This window comes from Melopsittacus undulatus, chromosome 1, assembly GCF_012275295.1.
Source record: "Melopsittacus undulatus isolate bMelUnd1 chromosome 1, bMelUnd1.mat.Z, whole genome shotgun sequence".
Taxonomy (NCBI): Eukaryota; Metazoa; Chordata; class Aves; order Psittaciformes; family Psittaculidae; genus Melopsittacus; species Melopsittacus undulatus.
The window spans coordinates 107,804,905-107,825,598 of NC_047527.1; the positions used below are offsets into that span (position 1 = coordinate 107,804,905).

The following is a 20,694-nucleotide window of genomic DNA, read 5'->3' on the forward strand; positions in this document are numbered from 1 at the left end:
TTTGGTATATGCTAATTTAATGTAAATGCAGCTCAGCCAGGACATCTAAGAGAAATGAGCAGATCCCAAGCCCATATAGAGTAGACTCTGTCAGTCCCTTGTTAGCTTTGTGTGGACTGACATTAATCAGCATTGATAGGATAGCATGCCAGAAAAGAATTACTCAGCATGAAAGATTACTGTAGAATGATGAGATTTTCTGGTCCCCCATTTGAGGTTGGGTCGCTAGCATTTATAGATTGAGTATGTGACCCTCTCAGTTTGACATTTAGTCCTGGGAGGGGGATATTTGGATTCTTCTCCAGATATCACTGTGAAATTTCTCCAGTCCATCTCTGAGAGAAGTTAAAGTTAAGGGCCTTTTCATCCATAAATCTGGGTTTGTTGCCTTCGTTCTTTTGCTGTTCTCTCTCTGCTGTCTTCTTTAACAAAAAAACCCCAACAATTTCTAGAAGCACTGATTAAAGCAAAGATGAGAATGAGCAATTTGAACAGGTAGAGAATAATCATAAGAGAGTATAAATAAGAAAATGAGCAATTTGAATGAGTGGGGAATAATCGCACAAGTCTATAAATAAGAATATGCAATGCAGTAGGAAGAAAAACAATTAGAAAGAACACAATTTTTACATTATTGCTTATTCAAAGCTCAGAAACTTGTTAGGAAAAGTCCGTCACTATTTATAGTACCTTTGATGAAAATGTAAATCTTCCTAATATTGTGCATGTTGCAACTAAATGCTCATGCATTAAAAAAAAATAGTAAGGCATAAGAATGATTGGGAGAGCAGATGACTCTGGATTTATAACTAGGTAATCCTGTTGTTTAACTTTACATGAGCGGAAGTATTGTAGCACCTGATATTTTTTTGACTGAAATGAAAGCTTAGAAATATTTTCCTGCTCTGTTGATTTCTTATTCTTTGTCAAGCCATTCCCTTAAAATACCTGTCTTTTTGCTACGAGATAGTAGGCTTATCTGAAAACAATTGTTCAAAGTAAAACATCCTAATGGCATGCAGAAGAATGCAGTGGTTGCTTTAACCAGTGTTACTGGCTCCTTTTCCACATCTTTATGTCATCCTCGTGTATGATTTAAATGTGACCATGCAAAACATTAAACCCAGCTCTTCAAAATCTGGGGCATATTAGTCAAATCCTGTTTAGGTGTGTTGTGGAACAGGTCAATATTGAAGAAGGTGCTCAGGAAAGTCACATTTTAACAGCTGGGAAAGGATAAGAAAGGGCAGTACAGTGAATTTTTTTCCATGCCATGCTGTATAATAGCAGTTTGTAATTATGCAAGGGTAGGCAAAAGTGTGGAGTGGAAGGTCCTGCAAAAAAGTAGGATGATACTGCTTCTCAGCAGACAATAGCTGCCTTTAGTGGCAGCCTGTCAATTGGTGTTCATCTCTGAGAACACTGAATTCATTTTGTGTGTTGTATGGGTTTGGCTTGATTATAAATCTGTGCATTACAGAAAACAAACAGAAACACACCACCAGGTGATGATAGGATAGAAAATTCTCAGTTTTAAGTATCTCTTCATGTGTTTTCTGTTATAATCAAGGACAGTGCACTTCTTTCTGTCTGACCACTAAGTCAATTTCCTTTCCCATTTATTTTATATTTTCTCTCTCTTTCACATTGCTTCTTTTAGCTCCAGACCAATGTTTCTTTTTCTATTCTCATAACACAATTTTTACAGTAAAACAAGGCAATGAACTAAGTCTAGAGTTTTAAAGCTTGTAAACCCTTAGGCATAGATTATCCTGGGGAAAAAAATTACCTTCTCTGTTTTTTCAGCAATTTTTTCATTGATTTGGTAAAAAAAAAGGAAATAATTTTTTCTTAAAAAAGCTATCTAAAATTGAGAATTTGACTCCCTAATGACAAAATTTTTAGTAAAAATATTATTTTGGTCATGTAGAAAAATTCTGCATTATCTGTGCATAACTGTCAGTTACAAGCATAGCAATATCTTGCATAGAAAAAAGATGGGCATCAAAATGTTTTACTTGTTTGATACATTAATTTTTTATACTGATGGCTTCACAGAGAAGTTAAATGATACATTCAAGCTGAAATTTTTGGACGTTCTCAAAAGTTCAGATATACACTGAAAAGTTATAAAAAGGCTCTGAAAACTGCATATAAGCAGTAAAGTACAGAGAATCTTGCCAGCTTTTGCATCATAACCAGTGCACAATTTTGCTTGTATATTTGTACTGAGACTAACCAGTGAGGTAAGCTAATAAGTACTTCTAGCATCCATATTCACAAAAAAACTGAAACAAGGAGCTAAGCTGCATACTCCTTAAGAAGGAATGACAGATTTTCATTGATTGCACAGGGAATGTTCACAGTGGCATATGTTCATTAAATTTCACCTGTGTTACTTGCAGATAGCTATATGCGTCATAAAGGCTTTTATCTGTTTGCTTATCTGGCCTGCAAGGATGCTGGAGAGGGACTCTGTCAGGGACTGTAGTGATAGGACAAGGGGAAATGGGTTTAAACTTAAGCAAGGGAAGTTTAGGTTAGATATAAGGAAGAAATTATTTACTGTGAGGGTGGTGAGACACTGGAACAGGTGCCCAAAGAAGTGGTAAATGCTCCATCCCTGGCAGTGTTCAAGGCCAGGTGGGACAGAGACTTGCGTGACATGGTCTACTGTGAGGTATACCTGCCCATGGCAGGGAGGTTGGAACTTGATGATCTTGAGGTCCTTGCAACCACAGAGGTAGCCTATGGGGGTTTAGCATAAAAGAATATTTTGCTGAGGACTAGATCTTGAGGTAAGGCTAAACTTCTTGTGTATTTGCTTTGACACAAAGTATAAACACCACCCACATCTAGTTGCTGCTCTTCATTCTGAAAAAAATAAATGGTGCTCTGAAAAGTAGATGCTCTAATAAATAGGTGTTCTAACAAATTTTGTTTGATCAATTTTCCTTCTCTAGTAATTCTTAAGTATGTTCTTGTACAGTATTGCTAGTAAGGCATTTTTTTAATCTCAGAGGTCAATGTTCTTCATTGATTCAGTAGGCAAAGTTATCTCTGGGCTGAACATGAGTGTGACTGGTAAATAAAATGATTCACACTAACAGCACAAACACATGGTTATTAACAACAGCCATATTCCTTGTTTGATGTTTGCTAATGAGTGTAAACTCATTACTATAAAAACTGTAATATTCAATGTTTAATACTTTCTTAGATAATACATGCAAACTATGAACTCCAGCATAAATTGAGAAGGAAAGTGGTGGAAGTGTAACTGACTTGAAAATAACTATCCCCATTTTCATTTGAATTAATATTCTTATGTACTCTAGACTTCTATAAATATTTGTGTTGAAGTTGTGTAATTTTACACAAAAAATACATAACAAACTATATTTATTTCTAAATACTAAAAGTAAACCAATTTACTTTTTTTGTCACAACCAGCACTGATTTTTTTGTTCAAATCGTACCATTTTTATAATATTGGAAAGTGAAAGTTACAGCTTATGTCTGGTGTTGGTTTTTTTTCTGTAAATAAATGTGGCTTTCTGTTGGAAGTACAAGATAAAAATGAGTGTGACATGGCCATTTAACAGGTAACCTGAAGTGCTCATTAAGGCTTTCTGTGTAATCAGTAGAGAAATAATGATCTCCAAAGCACTACTCATACCATCTATTTCAGGCTGTGGTTTCATATTCCCATTCATGTAAACAATATCAGCACCCAAAGCAGCAGTGCTGCCCTGATGGCTTTTCCAGCCTGTTCCTGATGTGCTGTTTCCTAGCTGGTAATAAGGTGAACATTTGTGTGACTGTGATGATTTTGAAACTTAAACAAGCTAAAATGAATCTGACCAAATAAAAAAAGTATTAAAGGTTTTTGTTACCTTTAACCCAGATAAGAATGGAAACTAAATTAAGATAGAAAAGCTAAAAATCTGGATCATGAAAGTACTCAATTGTATATTTTTTAATCATGCTTTGAATTGAGATGGATCAGAATGAACTGAATAAATATTTGTGCAAGGTACTCTAACACTAACTATTATATGATTCTGTGATTAGCTGGGGCATTATATTCTGAGTCATGTATTACTTGTTTGTCTCTTCAGTACTTCCATAGAAAAGTGCTGGATGGAACAGTGAGTCTGTATATACAAGCAATTGTGCATATGCATGCAATGCCCGTGAATGATTAGTGCTCCTGTTTGCCAGCAGTACTCTGCGCACATCCATGTACATTACCAGCAGTATCACATACAACTTTTTGGATTGGAAAAACAGGAGTAGAGCCCTTTTTTTAGGTAAGCTGCTCCTTAAGAAGGCGATAGTAGTTCTCAAAGAGATTTTTGTAGATAAGGATTGAATAGCTTGGTACCTTAATCACTTCCTTTTCATGGTCATATTGGTGGGTTACACAGTCTTAATTGTATAGTGAAGTTGTATGGGTGAGGATTTAAATTACTGAAACAAGGAATTACCTGAGTTAAAATTATTGTAGTTTTGACAGAAATTAACCAGGTGACATTGACATTAAAGGAAACCGCGTGGTGCCTGGGGTATCTATGTCCAAACAATGCTTTAGATTGCTCCTTAGCTTTGTTTTAGCAGCAGCAAAAGAAACATAAGGCAGATCATAATCAAAACTTCAGAAACTGTAAACATACCAAAAAGTGTATTAGAAAACAAATGTATGCTGGTACATCCCCACTGTAAACAGCTCTTCTTTCTCTCTGTATCTGTATAGTCTTCAGCTCTCAGACCAGCTCCCAGTTTCAGGCAAGCAGGAATATATAATTCAAATATATTTTTTTGAAATACAAATATCCATAATGTTTAGCCCATATTTCATGAAAGCTGATTTGTACCACAGTGCTACGTGTGTATGGAGCATGCACCATAGGCTGCAGAGTTGAGACCTTGAGATACAGCAGTGAGCACAAATCTTCACCTGGCTCTCCACAAGTATAGCTAATGGATTCCTGAGATTTTAGACTGGATGTTTTAAATTCTTATGCCATGTAGCTGTATTTGTTTAAAAAAAAAAAGAAAAGAAAGAAAAATGGCAGCCATCTTCCATTTTTACTTTCAGTATAACCAAGTGATCTGTTCTTTGCAAATTAAAAAATGTCTTAAAAGAAGTGTGTGGGCCTTGTATAAAACTGCTGTCATACCCTGAATGTAAAGCAAAAGTCATCATTTCTCACCAGAGGTAGGAAGACAATATAAAACTCAGATTTTTGGCTGCTTTCCTTCCATTTTATGTATTACTCCTCAAGGTCTGTCCCTGAATCTAGGACACTTTTATATACCTGTAGGTAACATTTAAAATTAATGGCAGTCTTTCAGCTATGCTTAATGGGATCTGCTATATTTTATCAGATCTCAGATGTGAGATGGGTTAGGTGTACAAGGGAATCTTAAGACTGCTGTTTCTCCCTGGATGAGTTGCTTAGCAGATGTTGCTAAGCCAGCAGACTGATACTTCCCTTCATATTGTGGAGGGTGGAGGCCTCCAGCACAGATAGAGATAATTGATCAGACCAAGATTACAGTGTTTGCCACTAAAATTAGCATCTACCTATACTTGTCACACTGTCATACTTTATATAAGGCAGGTATTTCGTGTATGTATTTTTCTTTAGTATTTTACGGAGATGCTTGTTGTGGCATTTTTTCAGTATTTTCCTTTTGATGAGTTCAGGTAGCTGAAAATGCAATTCCTTATGAGTCCAGAAAAAACGGGATTTTTTTTTTAATACCTCTGTCAGTTTTCCACCTTAAGTAACCTTACTTCCTTCTTTGGCCAGCTGTGTTTTTTTTGGGCCATAGCGCAACTGCTCTCATGTAAACTATTTGCTGCATCTCATGAAACCACAGTTGCCTTCAAGAGGACTCTCTTGGAGCATAGATACCTCTTTATGTGCATTATTTTGTGGCTATGTACATTAAGCTCTTTGGGACAGGGTTTGACTTCGTGTTGTGTCTTGTGCAGCACCAAGCAGGAGTTGTGAGCTGTGTGACAGCTGTAGGCAAAAAGTTCACCATCTGATCCCCTGTAACTGCCAGCTACTTTTGTATCTGTTTTGCTCCCATGGTGATTGCAGCTTCCTCCACACCCCTGAGATGAAAACAAACCATTTTCTTGAGTTTTAAGGTATCTTATGAAGCATATTAGACCTAGGTTTTGAATAGAAAGATATGCTGAACATAGGCTGGTCTGGGGAAATACTTTCGAAGTTTTAGGTGTGAATTGCTCTTATGCTGACAGACTTCCTTGCTTCTATGTCTCCTGTATATTGGGCAGGCAAGCAGTTTAGAGGTGGATTAGGGTACTTCTGTGGTCCAGTTTTGTTTCACAGAGGGAGAGGGCAAGATCCAGTTGTGAGCAGTGGCATGAGTTACAGGAGTTTCCACAGTTTGTTACTGTGAAGAAGAGAAACTCTGGCAGGGTATGTAGCAGGTTTACTTGCGTATCATTCCTCCCCTGTCATTGCAACATGGCTCAGGTGGGGTATGCAGCAGATGGCTGTGTGGCTTCTGGATGCCATGAGGCCTGCTTGAGTCCTCACTTCGAGCTGTGCTGACCACTTGGGCTGTCCCTGTGGTGTCTGAGAATTTTCAAGGTTTTAGGATGGGTAACAAGAATAATGTATATAAACAGAAGAATATGATGATATTTTATTGCTGCTAAATGTGAAAAGCCCTGACTACTGTGCATTTGCAGTTCCAAGTAGGTTTAAAATTATTTCATATTTTTCTGATTAGTATTTCATGTAATAGACAAATGAGCATACACACGTCCTGTCTATAAATCTGTGAATGATTGTTCACTATGAAGGTGATGTGACACTGAAACAACTTTCCCAGAGAAATGGCTCATCCCTGGAAGTGTTCAAGGCAAGGCTGGACAGGGCTTTGAGGAATCTGATCTAGTGGAAAGTCTCCCTGCCTCTGGCAGGAGGATTGGAACTAATGATCTAAAGGTCCCTTCCAAACCAAACCATTTGGTGATTCTGTGACAGTCACCTATTGTTCTCTATTTTTTTTTCTTTTGCTATGGGACAGATGTGCACATACATTACCCATGTTCACATGTGCATTTACCTGACTCTGTTGGTAGTATCTTGTTTCTGAAGGTCAGCACATTTACATATACATTTGACGGTGTGACAGTGCTGATGTTTGTTTAAGGGTGGTAATGAACAACCTGCATGATAGTGATCCTTATCCTTTGCTTCCCAAGTGGTGTTGCAATAACTGAAAGCATGCTTTAGTAGGCTCTTGGAAGTTGATTACAAAACTAATTGTGCTAGATTCTTCTATGCTAATGTCAAGGAGGTTTACTTTGCCAGTTTCTAAATGGAGAAAATACTGACCTGTAAATAACTTTAATATTGAGCAGCAGTTCAGTTGTTTCTGTATCCTGCAGACAGGCAGGAACTCATTGGGTGAGATTTGGAATTTAGCATGCAGATTATCAGGCCAAATGTCCTGTTTTCATCAGACAGGCCTTGATTTTATGTAGTAGGGATTAGCACAGTTAAATTGTATTCTGAAATCATTGGTTTAGCCCTTTTCTGATTCAGGCTGGTTTGTTGATTTTGGGGATTTTACTTTGTCTCCCTAACTTATTCTTGCCCAACTGAGTGTATTTGCTTTACTTCTTGTGGCTGGCTACATAATATCAGTATAGGGGTTATATTATACCTCCCAGTCTGTTGATGTGGAGGACTGGCCAGGAGCATAACAAACCTGTATTGCTTCAACTCCCTGTTTCCAAGGTAAGGCTAATCAGCTTTTGTTGAAAACAGCAATTGGGAATTGCTCTCTCTTCCTTGTTTTTTAACTTGGTGCCAGATGCTTCAGTGCATGCAGTGCCAGGAGAAGACTTGCACTCCCTGGATTAGTAGTGTCACTTCTGCACAAAGACATTTCAATATTGTTTTCACTGATCCGATAATGAGTCTGATGTGGTAGTTAGAACTCCAGACATCATGCTTTCTGTTTCTAGGCTGAAGTTTAGCTTACTTTGTGTTTCTAGCATCTTTCACATGTTGTGACATTTCATTATTAAAGAACTTCAACTATCTTTTCTGGTTCAAATCCTGTGCCTTCATCACTTCTTAGTTTAGCTGCCATCCTTCTGGCTGAAAAGAAGCAAGACAGGATTTCATCCAGACCCTGCCAGTGGCTTTTTTTAGTCTTTGTTAAGTATCTAGCCATTCACAGGTTTTAATATAAGTAAAAATTTGGGGGAGGGGAGACTTTTCTACCAGCAGTTCTACTCTTCAGAGTAAAAATGTTCTTGATACACATGTGCTTTCCTATGAAAGCTGATAGCAATTTGTTTTTAAAATGGAAAACACTGTGGATATCCAGACTGTACAGTCTGAACATTGACTAAAGTAGTCTTCAGAAAGCTCTAAGGATTCATTACCATATTATTAAATGATTATTAAACGAGGAGATAGTTTAATTGTTGGCAGCACTTTCACTCTGGTTGAGAACAAATTGGATTTGAGAAATGGGCAGCTCTTAGTGTTGTGATCCTTTTCACTAGTGCACACCCTGCCACAGTTGAAATAGGCAGATTAAACCTCAGCTGATGGGAGCTGGTTTAAGGCTTTTTGGTTTGCATTATATGTATTTTCTGTTCAGAAATGTGAGAAATAATCAATAAACATGTAACTTGTATTAAAGAGTTTTGTTGGGCTGTGTTTCTGCAACCTAGGGATGATGGTTTCATGGTTTCTTCAGCAGGATGCACTGAAGATTACAGCACTGGGTTAATACTAGATTTCTGTTCTCAGACCTATAGCAGCCTACTGTGATACTGTAGCGAAATTACTTCCTTGTTCAGTGCCTGATTTTTTCTGTCACTAAAATGGGAAGAATGATAGTTAGTACCTGTGCTATGTATTTTGAGGTCTGTCAAAGACTTGAAGAAATTGTAGTAGGCATGAATGCTATGGCTCTGACAGGGGGTTTGTTAGCACAAAGTTAAAATGGAAATTTGCTGAAAACCCAGCAAAGTTAGCAAATGTTGACAGAGATAATTTTTAAAAGCTAATTGTGTTTGCATAATTATGTGCATATGTGCACACACACATGAAATACATATAACATGAGTATATAAACAAATGAGTTGTCTTACCTGTTTCAGGCAGTTTTAAAGCTTCAACACTTTATGCCTCAGCAAACCAATGGTGTTCACTTGCACTCTGAAGGTGAAGTAATGGATTTGAGTCTACATGTTTAAAACCTCCTTAGAATTTGGAGAACTTGGAAAACTCATTTGTAGGGTTTAATATCACTTCAGCAGGTTCTTCTGTTGAGTTTTAGTTTCTACGGAAGCAGAGAGTGATCAGGTTTGGCAGATGAGCATCCATGTAGAATGATACAGAACTGAACTAATATGCATATCTTCTGAGTCATTGCTTGGCCCTCAGTCCTTTTTGTTAGCCAGTGTAAGATTCATCTATATCAGATTGTATCACAGACTTGCACAAAATTTTGTTCTTTCTCTATTAATTTCATTTATAATTACTTTTTTTTTGTAGTGGTAGCATGCACAAGCCAACCAGACTTGGACCATGTTGTGGTAGACATCATAAAATACAGTAAATGGTATCATCTGCCTCAAAGAATTTTACCCTGAAAAACTTCCCAAAGCCCAAGATCCTGCAAATGTGCTGCATTTACATAAGTGCCTCTGATATCAGGCAAAAATTTATAAATATCCTGTGTTGTTCTGATTATTGTATAATTTACTACACAAATACAGACTTCTATTCAATCAGAAATTTACTATGTGATTGTATGCATTTACTTTCCTTTAGAGCAAAACAAAAAGATTAGATTAGCATAAACCAGTTCCGTAAAAAGCTTGAGAGAGAATGCAGGATTGGAAAAGACTTTTACACATCCAAAACAGTAAGAAGTTTGAAAGGCGTTTATCTTCAGAGAAGGGCTGTGTGGAGAGTTGACCACTTCATCCCTTATTGTACCTTTTAAACTTCTAAAGCATTAAAATTTCCAGTCAGCCATGTTATTAAAAAAAAAACAACAAAAAAAGAACAACAAAACAAAAAACCCAACCAAAATTGATGTAACTTTTTTTATGTAGTGCTACTGCTTTAACATAACTTTTTCTCAAGCTTACTCCAGATAATAATTTTATTTTTTGTGAAGATATTTGTGATGACAGTCATAAAAGAGTCATAATTGCTGCAATTTATTATGGAGCATGGAATAGAGGGTACTATAGCTGACAGCTTTGTCTTAAAAATGGCAAATTACAGATTATTCTCCCAGGAGACAGGTAAAGAAAGGGAACTTGGAGAAACCAAAAGGGAGAAAAATTCAGTTAGTGCTGTAAGAGAGCTGTAACTAGAAGAATATGTCCACACAACATTTGGTTCTTAGTCAATTCACTGATCTGCTGATTGCATGCAATTGCAGCTCTTTTCACTTCTCCATGCGCAGTGACTCATGAATACGTTCCTGGAATTCTGCTAAAAAAAATCTGAAGCATAATGATCTTAAAACAGGGAGGTCGTCTATTTGAGGGAAGATCATTTTGTGTTGTTAACTCCCAGTTAATGTTTGGCATTGTTCTTGAAGTAAATTATACTGGGTAAGGGTCAGTGTTACACAACTGAATCTCATGTATATACACAGTTTAGGCTATATATGTTTTGTTCACACCAGTACAGGTCATCATAGTGTGATTATTGTGGCTATCTGAAGAATAGGAGAAAAACCACTTCATACTAGTACTTTAGCTGTTAGGTTTTCGTATACAATGCATACATTTCACTTTTTTAAAAATGTGTTGCACTCACAAGCATCACATAGATTTCACTGGGACATCCCCAAACTCATTCTGCAGTATGTATACTGTAGGAAGTTCTACAAGGTTTACAAGAAATGCAGGCTTCAGTTAATTTAAATAATTCTCTTTAGCAGTACAAATGGAAGTGGAAGTTTAGCAGAGACAAGCCCAAGCAACATGAGTGTTAGTTTTGGTATGCAATAAATTTTTTTTGGTAGAACATTGCTGTACTACTGCTCATCTAATGTCCACATGATAACTTCAAGGGGAAGAATTACTTGGAATAAAAAGGGAAATTGTATTAATTTTCAGGGTTCAAAACCAACCTAAAATTTAGATTGTGTATTACTATAAATAATTTGAAAAAGAATATTTTTTTTGCTAACACATTTTATAGTTTAATACTAACACTGAAAGACTTTTGTGCTTTGTGTGCAGGTATATGTCTCGAGTCCATGGTATGCATCCAAAAGAAACCACACGTCAGCTGAGTTTAGCAGTCAAGGATGGTCTTATTGTTGAAACCCTGACGGTGGGGTGTAAAGGGTCAAAAGCTGGTATTGAACAAGAAGGATATTGGTTGCCAGGAGATGAGATTGTGAGTATAAAGTCTTTGAGAAAATAAATCACAATTTCTGGTATCTTAGCATGAAAACTTGCTTAAATTTCTATTTCAAGTTATTTATAGATGCTGTGTCAGTGCTTGTGAAGAGGGAAGTAATGCACTCTTACACTTTTTTAACCTTTTCTGTTCCATAGAAGCTCTTTCTTTGTGAATTCTGAGTTTTCTGCTATGAAGCACTGGCAAAGTCCTTTACTCAGTAATCCCTTACTTCTATGTAGTAATCTCTTCTATGGCTGTACAAGAAGACAGTAAATATTGGTATTACTTGAAATCCTCAGACTCAAAAAAACCCCAAAGATTGTATCTTTTAAAACAAACAGACAAAAAAACCCAAACAAAACCAAACAAATGAAAAAGAACCAAAACAACAAAACTAAAAAAAAACCAAACCAACAACAAAAAACTACAGAAGACAAGAATTTTTGATTGCTCATCCTTTAATCTGTATATGAGGAACAAAGAACTCCCTTTCAAAAGTGCAACAACAAGTTGTTTATTTGTATACAAACATGCATGAAAAGATGTGCTTTAGAAATACTTGTGAACACTGGGGCATTCAGTTAGGAAGGATTTTTTTACCAAATTAGTTCCAGGCATCCAGATGTTGCTCCACTGGATGTGTAAAATAAATATGTAAATCAAGTTAAACAGATTGAAAATTATGTGAAGGGGAAAAAAGTGTGTTTTCTCTGTCCCTCCACAGCTGAGGTGGAATGCACTCACAAAGTTAACTGAGAAGACTAGGAGAAAGCTTGCACAATTGCTTTGCCTTGTTCATAAGCCTGGTCTCTGTATTTACAAGACCACATTTTTGTAATTAAAAAAAGAGAAGAGTTTGGCAAAGCTTTAAAATACTTAGACTAGGAACTGTTGTTTTGGAATACAAATTGCATTAAATACTCATAAAATGGACAGCATTGTCTAGGACACAGATAATAATTCAAATTTTGAGGAAAACCAGAAAAACTCTACAAGAAAATAAATTATGAAAACCACTGAAATACTCATTGCATTATTGCAGCCATCAATAAGATCCTGAAAGTGAAACGACAGATTTTTTTGGTTTACAGTGAGAGAATTAGAAGTGGAAACAAGCAGTATCCATAACAGAAATCACTGCAGTTAAAATTATCCCAGTTACACTAATTTAAAGTACCGAAATATGTATTTAATGTACATTATGTTACTGTTAAGATTCTCATTCTAATTTCATTAGAAACTCTCAAGAGAGCCTTTAAAGGGTATGTAGCTTTCTTTTCTCCCTAGGAATAAACATTTCAGATTTCCAGCTTAGCCCTTTTAGGTATTTCTTCTGTCAGTTTTATCTGTTTAGAGGTGATGTTAACTGTGTATACTCAACATGACATAAAATCTGAGATTTGTAATTATCTCAAGTGTTCAGTATGTTTGTTTCCTCTATTGCTAAGAGAGGAAAAAAAGAAGACCCAAAATGCCTCACAGTAGCCATTTTATAAATTAACATTCAAAAAATATTTCTGCTACTTATTAGCAGCATTTGTCTAACAAAACTTGTAAGATAACCAGCATGTAAATTCCCTGTGAGTCATTAGAATGACACAGTTATTTTATCTCAGAGTGAAAAGAGCTGTCTTTGACTTGACTGAAGATGCAGCTTAAGTCACGTTATGAATAGCCCTTTGGTTAGAAGTATTGACTGTATTTTCAGCATGACTGATAATCACTGATGCATTGTGCTGTGACCATATGTCTGATGGCCATCTCAGTTGTTCAGAACACCAGTGCACACTTGACTTAACAGTTTATGCAAAAATAGGAATCAGCTTCTGATCCAGGCTGTGTTTTCAACAGTACTCAACCTCCAACTTCTCAATTCTGTTACTGAATCAAAATGTTGCAGACAGGACGAAGCAAACCACATTGACTTGATATGAAGTATAAATCTCTTTATATATCTCTTGGTATAAATCTCTTTATTTTTTTATTCAAAAAAATTTAATGAGTAACGAAGTGTCATCATCATCACTTGACATCAGATCAAGTATTTTCCATTCTCCAGCAACTGGTACAAACCCATAAAGTTTGGTATGTTCTCTACATTGGACACACTGGATAGCTTTATGAATGCTTTGTCTGCACTTGATGAAGATGCATTTTATATTTCTTTGTAATTCAGTACTGCTCAGATCTGGTACTAATGACTATTGAACCATGAGCTCAAGTTACATTAAAGTGAATACAAACACACAGATGTCTTTTTGGAGATCCACTTGTAGGAGATAAAACTCTATGAAATAGGGCTTCTAATGTTGGAACAGGGATTTCAGGCTCATCAAACTTCAGCACCTACAGACAGACCTTTAACCCAATTGTCAAACTCAGTTTGACTGGTACTGTAGGAACTTGGAAAGTTCATAATGTGAAACAGAAAGGTTTGTGAACTCATCCACCACCTATTGAGAAGAATGCCCTTGGATTTTAGCTCTTTTCTGGCACCACAGTGGAAGTCAGTAGGGACTAGCTGTTTAAAGAAGTTAGCAAAGCGAGACATTGCTGTCGTCCCTCCCCCCTCTTTTTTATTTGAGTTTTTGCTTGATGTTTCTTTACTTTTTTTTTTTAAGTTCTGGATCTAAATCCTAGCATTTTAAATCTATATTCCAGTAAATAAATTATTGGCTTGGGCTGCAGAACTATTGAGCCCTCGTATCTGTTACTTATGTAGGTGCCTGATCAGAGGCTGCTATGTGGCCTGAATGTACTGGTTTTAATGATGACTGCTGACTGCTTGTCAAAGGATATCAATAACTGAAAATATACAGATTATGAAAGCACAGCTCTATTTGGAAAAGATTCGTTAGGTAATCTGTGGTGCTTACTTACGTGTTTCCAAACATTTGTCCTGTCAAATAGGTTGACATAATGATAGATCTATGCAGGGGCACGATCTCTGATGGGGTTACTCTTAGTCTCCAGATGAATGTGTTAAAAAATGATGTTACTTTGTTATCATTGTTCAACAGTGTGTTGAAGCTGTGGTGAAAAAATTAAGCAAAATCTCATATATTTAGAGATACCATAGAAAAGAACACGCTGAGGTGCAAAAACAAAATAGTTCGAGGGCATCAGGAGGCCCTTCCAAGAGGGACAGATCATATGAAAATGAATGTTTTGAAAAACTGGGTAAAAGAATAATCAGATTTAAAAGAGTATAAAATAGTTTTATTTTTCTCTCAAATATAATTGGAAAAAATATTTTTATAGAAGTTACTAAATCTAAAATATGGAGTCAGTTGTCAAACATACTGTATGCCAACTGATATTTAAGGGCTGGTGTATATGCAAGAACTTTGGTACAAATATTACACCTCTGGGTCTTGTGAGGTATTCATTTTGCTTTCTCATTTGCCATCTATACAGATGTTTTGCACATTTTCAGAATGTATTCTCATCTTACAGACTTTCTCATCTTGCGGATGATTAATGCATTTGACACAAAATAAATGAGAGAAACTATTATTTTCCATTGTTAGCCAGGATTTTAGTTAGGAGTTGTGAATTTTCACTGTTTGTTGATGCCATTTTTATGCAATTCAACAAAATCTCTGCAGCTTCTGGCCTTGTAAGGGAAACATCAGTCCTGAAATCTGTTAACAGAAATTTACTTTTTCTCTCTAGAAGTTTTATTTCTGTTTCTCACAGACCCTGTGGAATTTGAAAGTGTTAACTATTATCAACATAAAAGAAATTATTTCCTTGCTTTTCATGTTTAGAAAAAAAAAATTGCAAACCAATGTTGTTAACTATGTTTTCAATGAAGTTGATAAAATAGAAGGGAAATGTGGTTCTTGAAGAAAAGAGTCATCAATCTCCTTACCTATTTGTTTCTGTTTTCAGTTTTGTCATGATATTTATGTACTTCTATCTGTGCAAAATAGTGCTCAGTCTAATCCCAATGAAAGAAATAAATTTAAAGCACCAATGTCATGTAGCTTTATGGGGGGTTAGATACTGTTTTTAAGAGTTAGTTTGTCTTACTCTATTTACGTATTTTGTGATTTTTCTACGGACAGTGTGCATGGAGCTATTTTGAGCATTTAATGTGCTAATTCTTCTCCTCATGATTAAAGTCATAAAACTGCACTGACCCAGAGAGAGGCATTATGAATGTATCATTGCATTTTACGTGTGTTCATAAAGCCAGACAATATTGTGCTCTTCTAAAATGGAGATATGTTGGTAACATGGGTTCATTGTTTGCATCTGTATGCAACGTATCTCATAGCACTTCTGTGGTTTAAAATTGGTTCATGGTGGTCAATTCTCTAATGAGATGTGAAGAGTGAGGCTTCATGCTTAGGGCACTTTGAGCTATTTTTTCACTGACAAGATACATAAAAGGTAATTATGTTTTCAAGAAGTTACTCTTTTACAGAGTTCTATTTTCTGATCATTAATTGATTGCTTATAGAAAGAGCCAGCAGCTCTTCTAGCTAGTTAAGTCTGATTTAGGATTTTAGTTACAGTCCTTTTCCCATGCCTTTGGTCCTCTCCATAGCTAAATTACTGCCTCTCCAATTTTTACCTGTAAAGATGTTTTAGTTCAATGGAGGGCACGCTGTTTGGAGGGGCAGTTTGCTTGCTTTCCTGTTTTCAGAAAGCATTAGAAATAGAATGTGGTTTTTTCCCAATACACACATACAGTCATAATGTGCTAATTCATTACTGGGCATTTTCTGATATATCTAGAAAGTACTGGTGCTTGCTCAGAGTCCAAATACTTTCAAGTCCAAAGGCTGCCTAAATAATCCATCTCTTCACCCAGCCTTCTTTGCCATCATTTTAACCTTTGCTGTAACCCACTGCCAGCACTGTGAGTCTTGAAGGTGATTTTCTTAACTCTGGTGACCTTAGGCTCATACCTAGTCATCGTTGTGATTTGATGTATTGCAGGTTCAATTTTGCTAGGATCAATCTATGAGAAAGGAGTATTTTGGCCGTTACGTTTGTGTTAATCTAAATTGCTTTAGATTAAGCAAAGGCCTGGTTACTTACTTGCCATGTTTAATTGCTTTGTAATTATATTGATTTTTCCATGCTAGGTCAGTATTGGTAGCCAGAAGCTGTTGTTTAAACTGGCTGTGTCATCTTGAGTCTCCATAAATATAATTATAAAAAGCTTAGGAGCAGCCGCTGTGAGCATTTGAATCTTTTCTGTACATAAAATGCACTTTAAATTAAACAAACAACTTCAGAAAACTTCAAACCAAAACCAAGCTGCACAGCTAATAGATGTTGGTAGCAAGCTAGAGGCTACTAACTAGCTAGGTTGAAGCATGGTTTTACTGTGCATCCCATTCATTTCAGTTAGAAGCAAGAGGATAATATGAAACAGCAATAGTGACAGCCGGTGCCTTCATCATGAAAGCTCTTACAACTAGAAAGCCCAAAGAGGAAGAATGTGTCAAACCAAATGAAGAAAAAGCTCCTTCAGTGTTTAAAAAATTCTCCATTTGTCTTATCCATCTGTATTGCATTTATCTGAAGTCCTATGTGAATTCACCGATCCAAAGCCAAATGTAGCACAGACCATGATAGTTACTATTTCTCATATATTGTAACAAATCAAGGATTTCCAGACTGGAATGTTCCAGGTAGACTCCAAATTACTGTGAAAGTACCAGTATTCTTTACATGGGGTGATTCACTGATGCAAAGAGTTAATGAATGATCCTGTAGTAAAGTTCAGACTGGCTTCCATCTCTTATTCCACACAAGATGGAGAGTATGAGAAGACTTTGAGGGTCAGGGCACACAGCAGTCTGCTCACATGAGAACACTCAAGGGAAATGAGCTTCTGGAACTCTCTGAATCTTTCTTTTCTATCTTTCCACCTTCTAATGTCCCATCATTCAGAGCTTATTTAGCAAAGAGACTGTCATGGTATCAATCCACTGTGTGCTAAATATGATAATTTTTCTTGCAAATTGCTATCACAAATTGCACTAGTGTAGAATTCTGCTCATTAATGAACCAAAAATTAGTGTTCACTGGTGTAGTATCCTGCTGTGGATTTGTCAAAGTTCAGAAAAGCAAGTATTTTTAAATTGCTGAATCAAAGCATAGATAATTTTGTCCTTGAGAAGCAAATTAGAATTCTGAGCTTCCACTTCATGGACAAGAAATTGTTGCTGTGTTAAAGGCAAGCCCCTCCTTTGTCTTTACATAAAGGCTATTAGCACGCAGCTCATGAGAATGGCCTTGCTTTTGTTCCAGTAGCTCTTCGTGTCTCCCCATGGGTTAAGAATCAGGAAGAATTCTCTGTATTCTTTTTCCAATCTTTTTTGTTTTTCAATTCCCACCTTTTCAAGAATATTTCTTCCCTCTCCTCTGCTCATCCTTAGTTTTCATCCCCTGAAAAAGGAGCTCACACTGTTGGGAGTATCTTTGTATTACCAAAGATGACGCTAGTAAAGTCCATCTTATTACACTCCTAAGAAATGATGCTGTTTTTAAACTGGTAAAACAACTTCATCAGCATCTTCACTTTCCTCTCCCAGCTTTGCCAACTTAACTTGTAAAAGTTCAGTCAGCGTAATGCTCTGTTCTTCTCTGAGGCTTTCACTAACTGTTGTGAAGTTGAAATACTGATGATGTTGTTCACAGTTTTCAGAGGATGTTTTTTCTGATTGAAAAGGTTTTTTGAAGAATGCTTGTTTACTTATGGGTTTGAAGTAAGCCAGTGTGTATAAAGCTTCCATCATTGGACTTAAATTATTCTGATGGACTAGATGACATAGATCAGGCAATCTTAAGTTTGTTCTGAAAACATGCAAAACACCTCTTTTGTGCCAACCCTGACCTAGTAGGTATGTTTTTACTTAACATTGTGGGTTCAAAATGCTCTGCATCTCTGGCAACTGTTTTGAAGCTTTTATTATTATGTCATGCTGGTCACTGAATGAAACTTCACTGACACTGATGGGCTTATTAATATTCATGCTTCATTCACAATAAATGCAGCCCTTATGAATTTATATCACTGATAGCTAAAATAATACCAGCCACACCTACAGCACAGAGGACATGGACAAGAAGTTGGAGATTTAAGCAAAGTGTGTAGGAGGTTCTGCTGTTGGTTTGGAGGAAGTATTTCTATGTGCTGAAATATTTCAGGTTGTGATCAGAAACACCAACCTAGAAAATCACTACAAAATTCCATGGATAAAATAATGCCAGAAGAGCAATGTAAACACATCTTAAGAAAGAAAAGGGGAGGGAGACCCTTTTTGTGCACAGTTCTTGGAAGGAGACTTGGAACTGCAAGCAGAGAAATGTTTTTTGGTGTTTTTTTTTCTAGTCTGGATTCATCATCTTTCTAGGGGAAAAAACCTCCGCATGCATAATGTAGAAATAAAAGGCATTACACCTAATAAATGCTTCACTCCATCACTGATTCATCTCCCTAATGAAAATAGCCTACAAACCTCTTCTTGGCCCAACCCAAGTGAAAAACGGTGACATTAATAGCAGAAGTGAATCCAGTTTCTCAGGAGATAAGTTGAAAGTTTCTGTTAAACTTGAACTCACTTGGAATGTGAAGAAAGAAAAAAAAAACCACCAACCTTTGTCTGAAGCTGTATTCTGGTTTTTATATCCTGGAGGAGAATACTTGTCTCACCTCAAATGATGTAAACTATTGCTACACAAACATGATCTTGGGAGGAAAACAGTCTTATTCATTACTTTAGGAACACAGCTCATAGGCTGAAAAGATAAGAGTGACAGTGGGTTTAGCAGTCAATTTGCCTGCTGGCGTACTACTGTACTTCCTGAAAAATCTTTACTTCTTTAGCTCTGGGAACTGGAGACTGGCTCTATACTTTGGAGCCCATCACCCTGAATTGTCGAGAATGTAACTACAAGGTAGGAAAGGGAATAAAAATCTACCTGTCTTGGCAGGAATCCAGAGAAGATTTTGGTACTTCTGCCAGAAACAGAAGACAAACTGGCAATAAATTAATTAGACAAATTTAGGCTTGCAGGTTAAACTGAATGAGAGAAATCCAAAAGTGTTCTGAGAAGCTGTGAAATTCACTGCAGAGCCTGAGTCTTCCTGCATCAGTGCATGAGAAGAAGAAACAGTGATGAAAATGAAAATGGATTATCACAAACTTATAAATATGTCTGTGATTAATATGCCTTATGGAGAGGAAGATTCTGGACCATCTCCTGACTGCTGGTTTTGTGTTGGTTCTTTTTAGAATAAAATGGATTTCTAAAATGAGAGAAGTTAAAAATAATGATAAAACAAACAACCACCCAACAGTGAGTTGCTGAGATCATTAAAATCTTGGCCATGATAGATAGATAGATAGATAGATAGATAGATAGATAGATAGATAGATGATAGATAGATGGAAGTTAAGTACTTTAAATTAAGCAAGATACCTAGGTAGTTCTGCGAATATGTGAACTTATAATTGCTTTGGATTTCTTTGTGATAAAATATGATTAAAGAATACCTATAAAGCATCTTTCAGAGTCAGTTCATGAAAATCCATGTTAAAGATGAAGTCCAGGTCATCAAAGGAAAGGGTCTATAAAGGCAACTGATTTGCAATGGACAGATTATACTGTCTGTAAAAGCACACATCATTGTAGCTACCTGCTGTGGTAGTTTTCTAGGAAAGGAAGGAGAAGATAAAGTGAAACAATTTTCATAAAGGGATTCTAGCTGCTGAAGTCTTTTTCACTTCGAAAGAGGGATGGATGCTTGTTTGTTTGCTGAGCATTTTTGATGAGAAAAAGCAGTAGGGGAAAAAAACGGATGCAAAACAGGAGGCAGTGTATCTAGTAAATATATATATACTAGGAAACTATGGGGGAGAAAATAAGCTTATTTTGATGCTGAATTTTCCTTAATGCATTACTTCAACATTAAGTGTAAAACACAAGATGACCGTGGTAAAGCAGTCATCCCAATCACATATGGATCCTGTACATCAATATGAAAGGAAAATACTCTATTAAACAGCTAGCTCACCATTTGCCTGCTGCAAAGATGGAGTAATTCCTCAGAGCCATCAAGGAATCAAGCATGCCTTCTTCAGTTTGGAACCTAACCTATTGTTCTGATGAAAAGATAAAAGCAGATTCAGTGGGCTACTAACAAATTTGCTGGAAGATTCATGCCTGCTAAGGAATAGATGGAGCCAGGGATGCTGTGGCATGAAGAGAAGGCTGA

The 20,694-nt window shown here is 36.5% G+C and overlaps 1 protein-coding gene across 6 annotated transcripts in view; it reads left to right on the plus strand.

The window, feature by feature from the left end:
- Positions 1-20,694, plus strand: part of ZMYND11 (zinc finger MYND-type containing 11) — a 109,081-nt gene that overhangs the window by 51,917 nt on the left and 36,470 nt on the right. For all 6 annotated transcript variants that reach the window (XM_013129982.3, XM_005153033.4, XM_005153034.4 and 3 more), the window contains exon 3: positions 11,285-11,444. In XM_013129982.3, the coding sequence (XP_012985436.1) occupies positions 11,285-11,444 (160 nt within the window). The remainder of the gene's footprint in view (positions 1-11,284; positions 11,445-20,694) is intronic.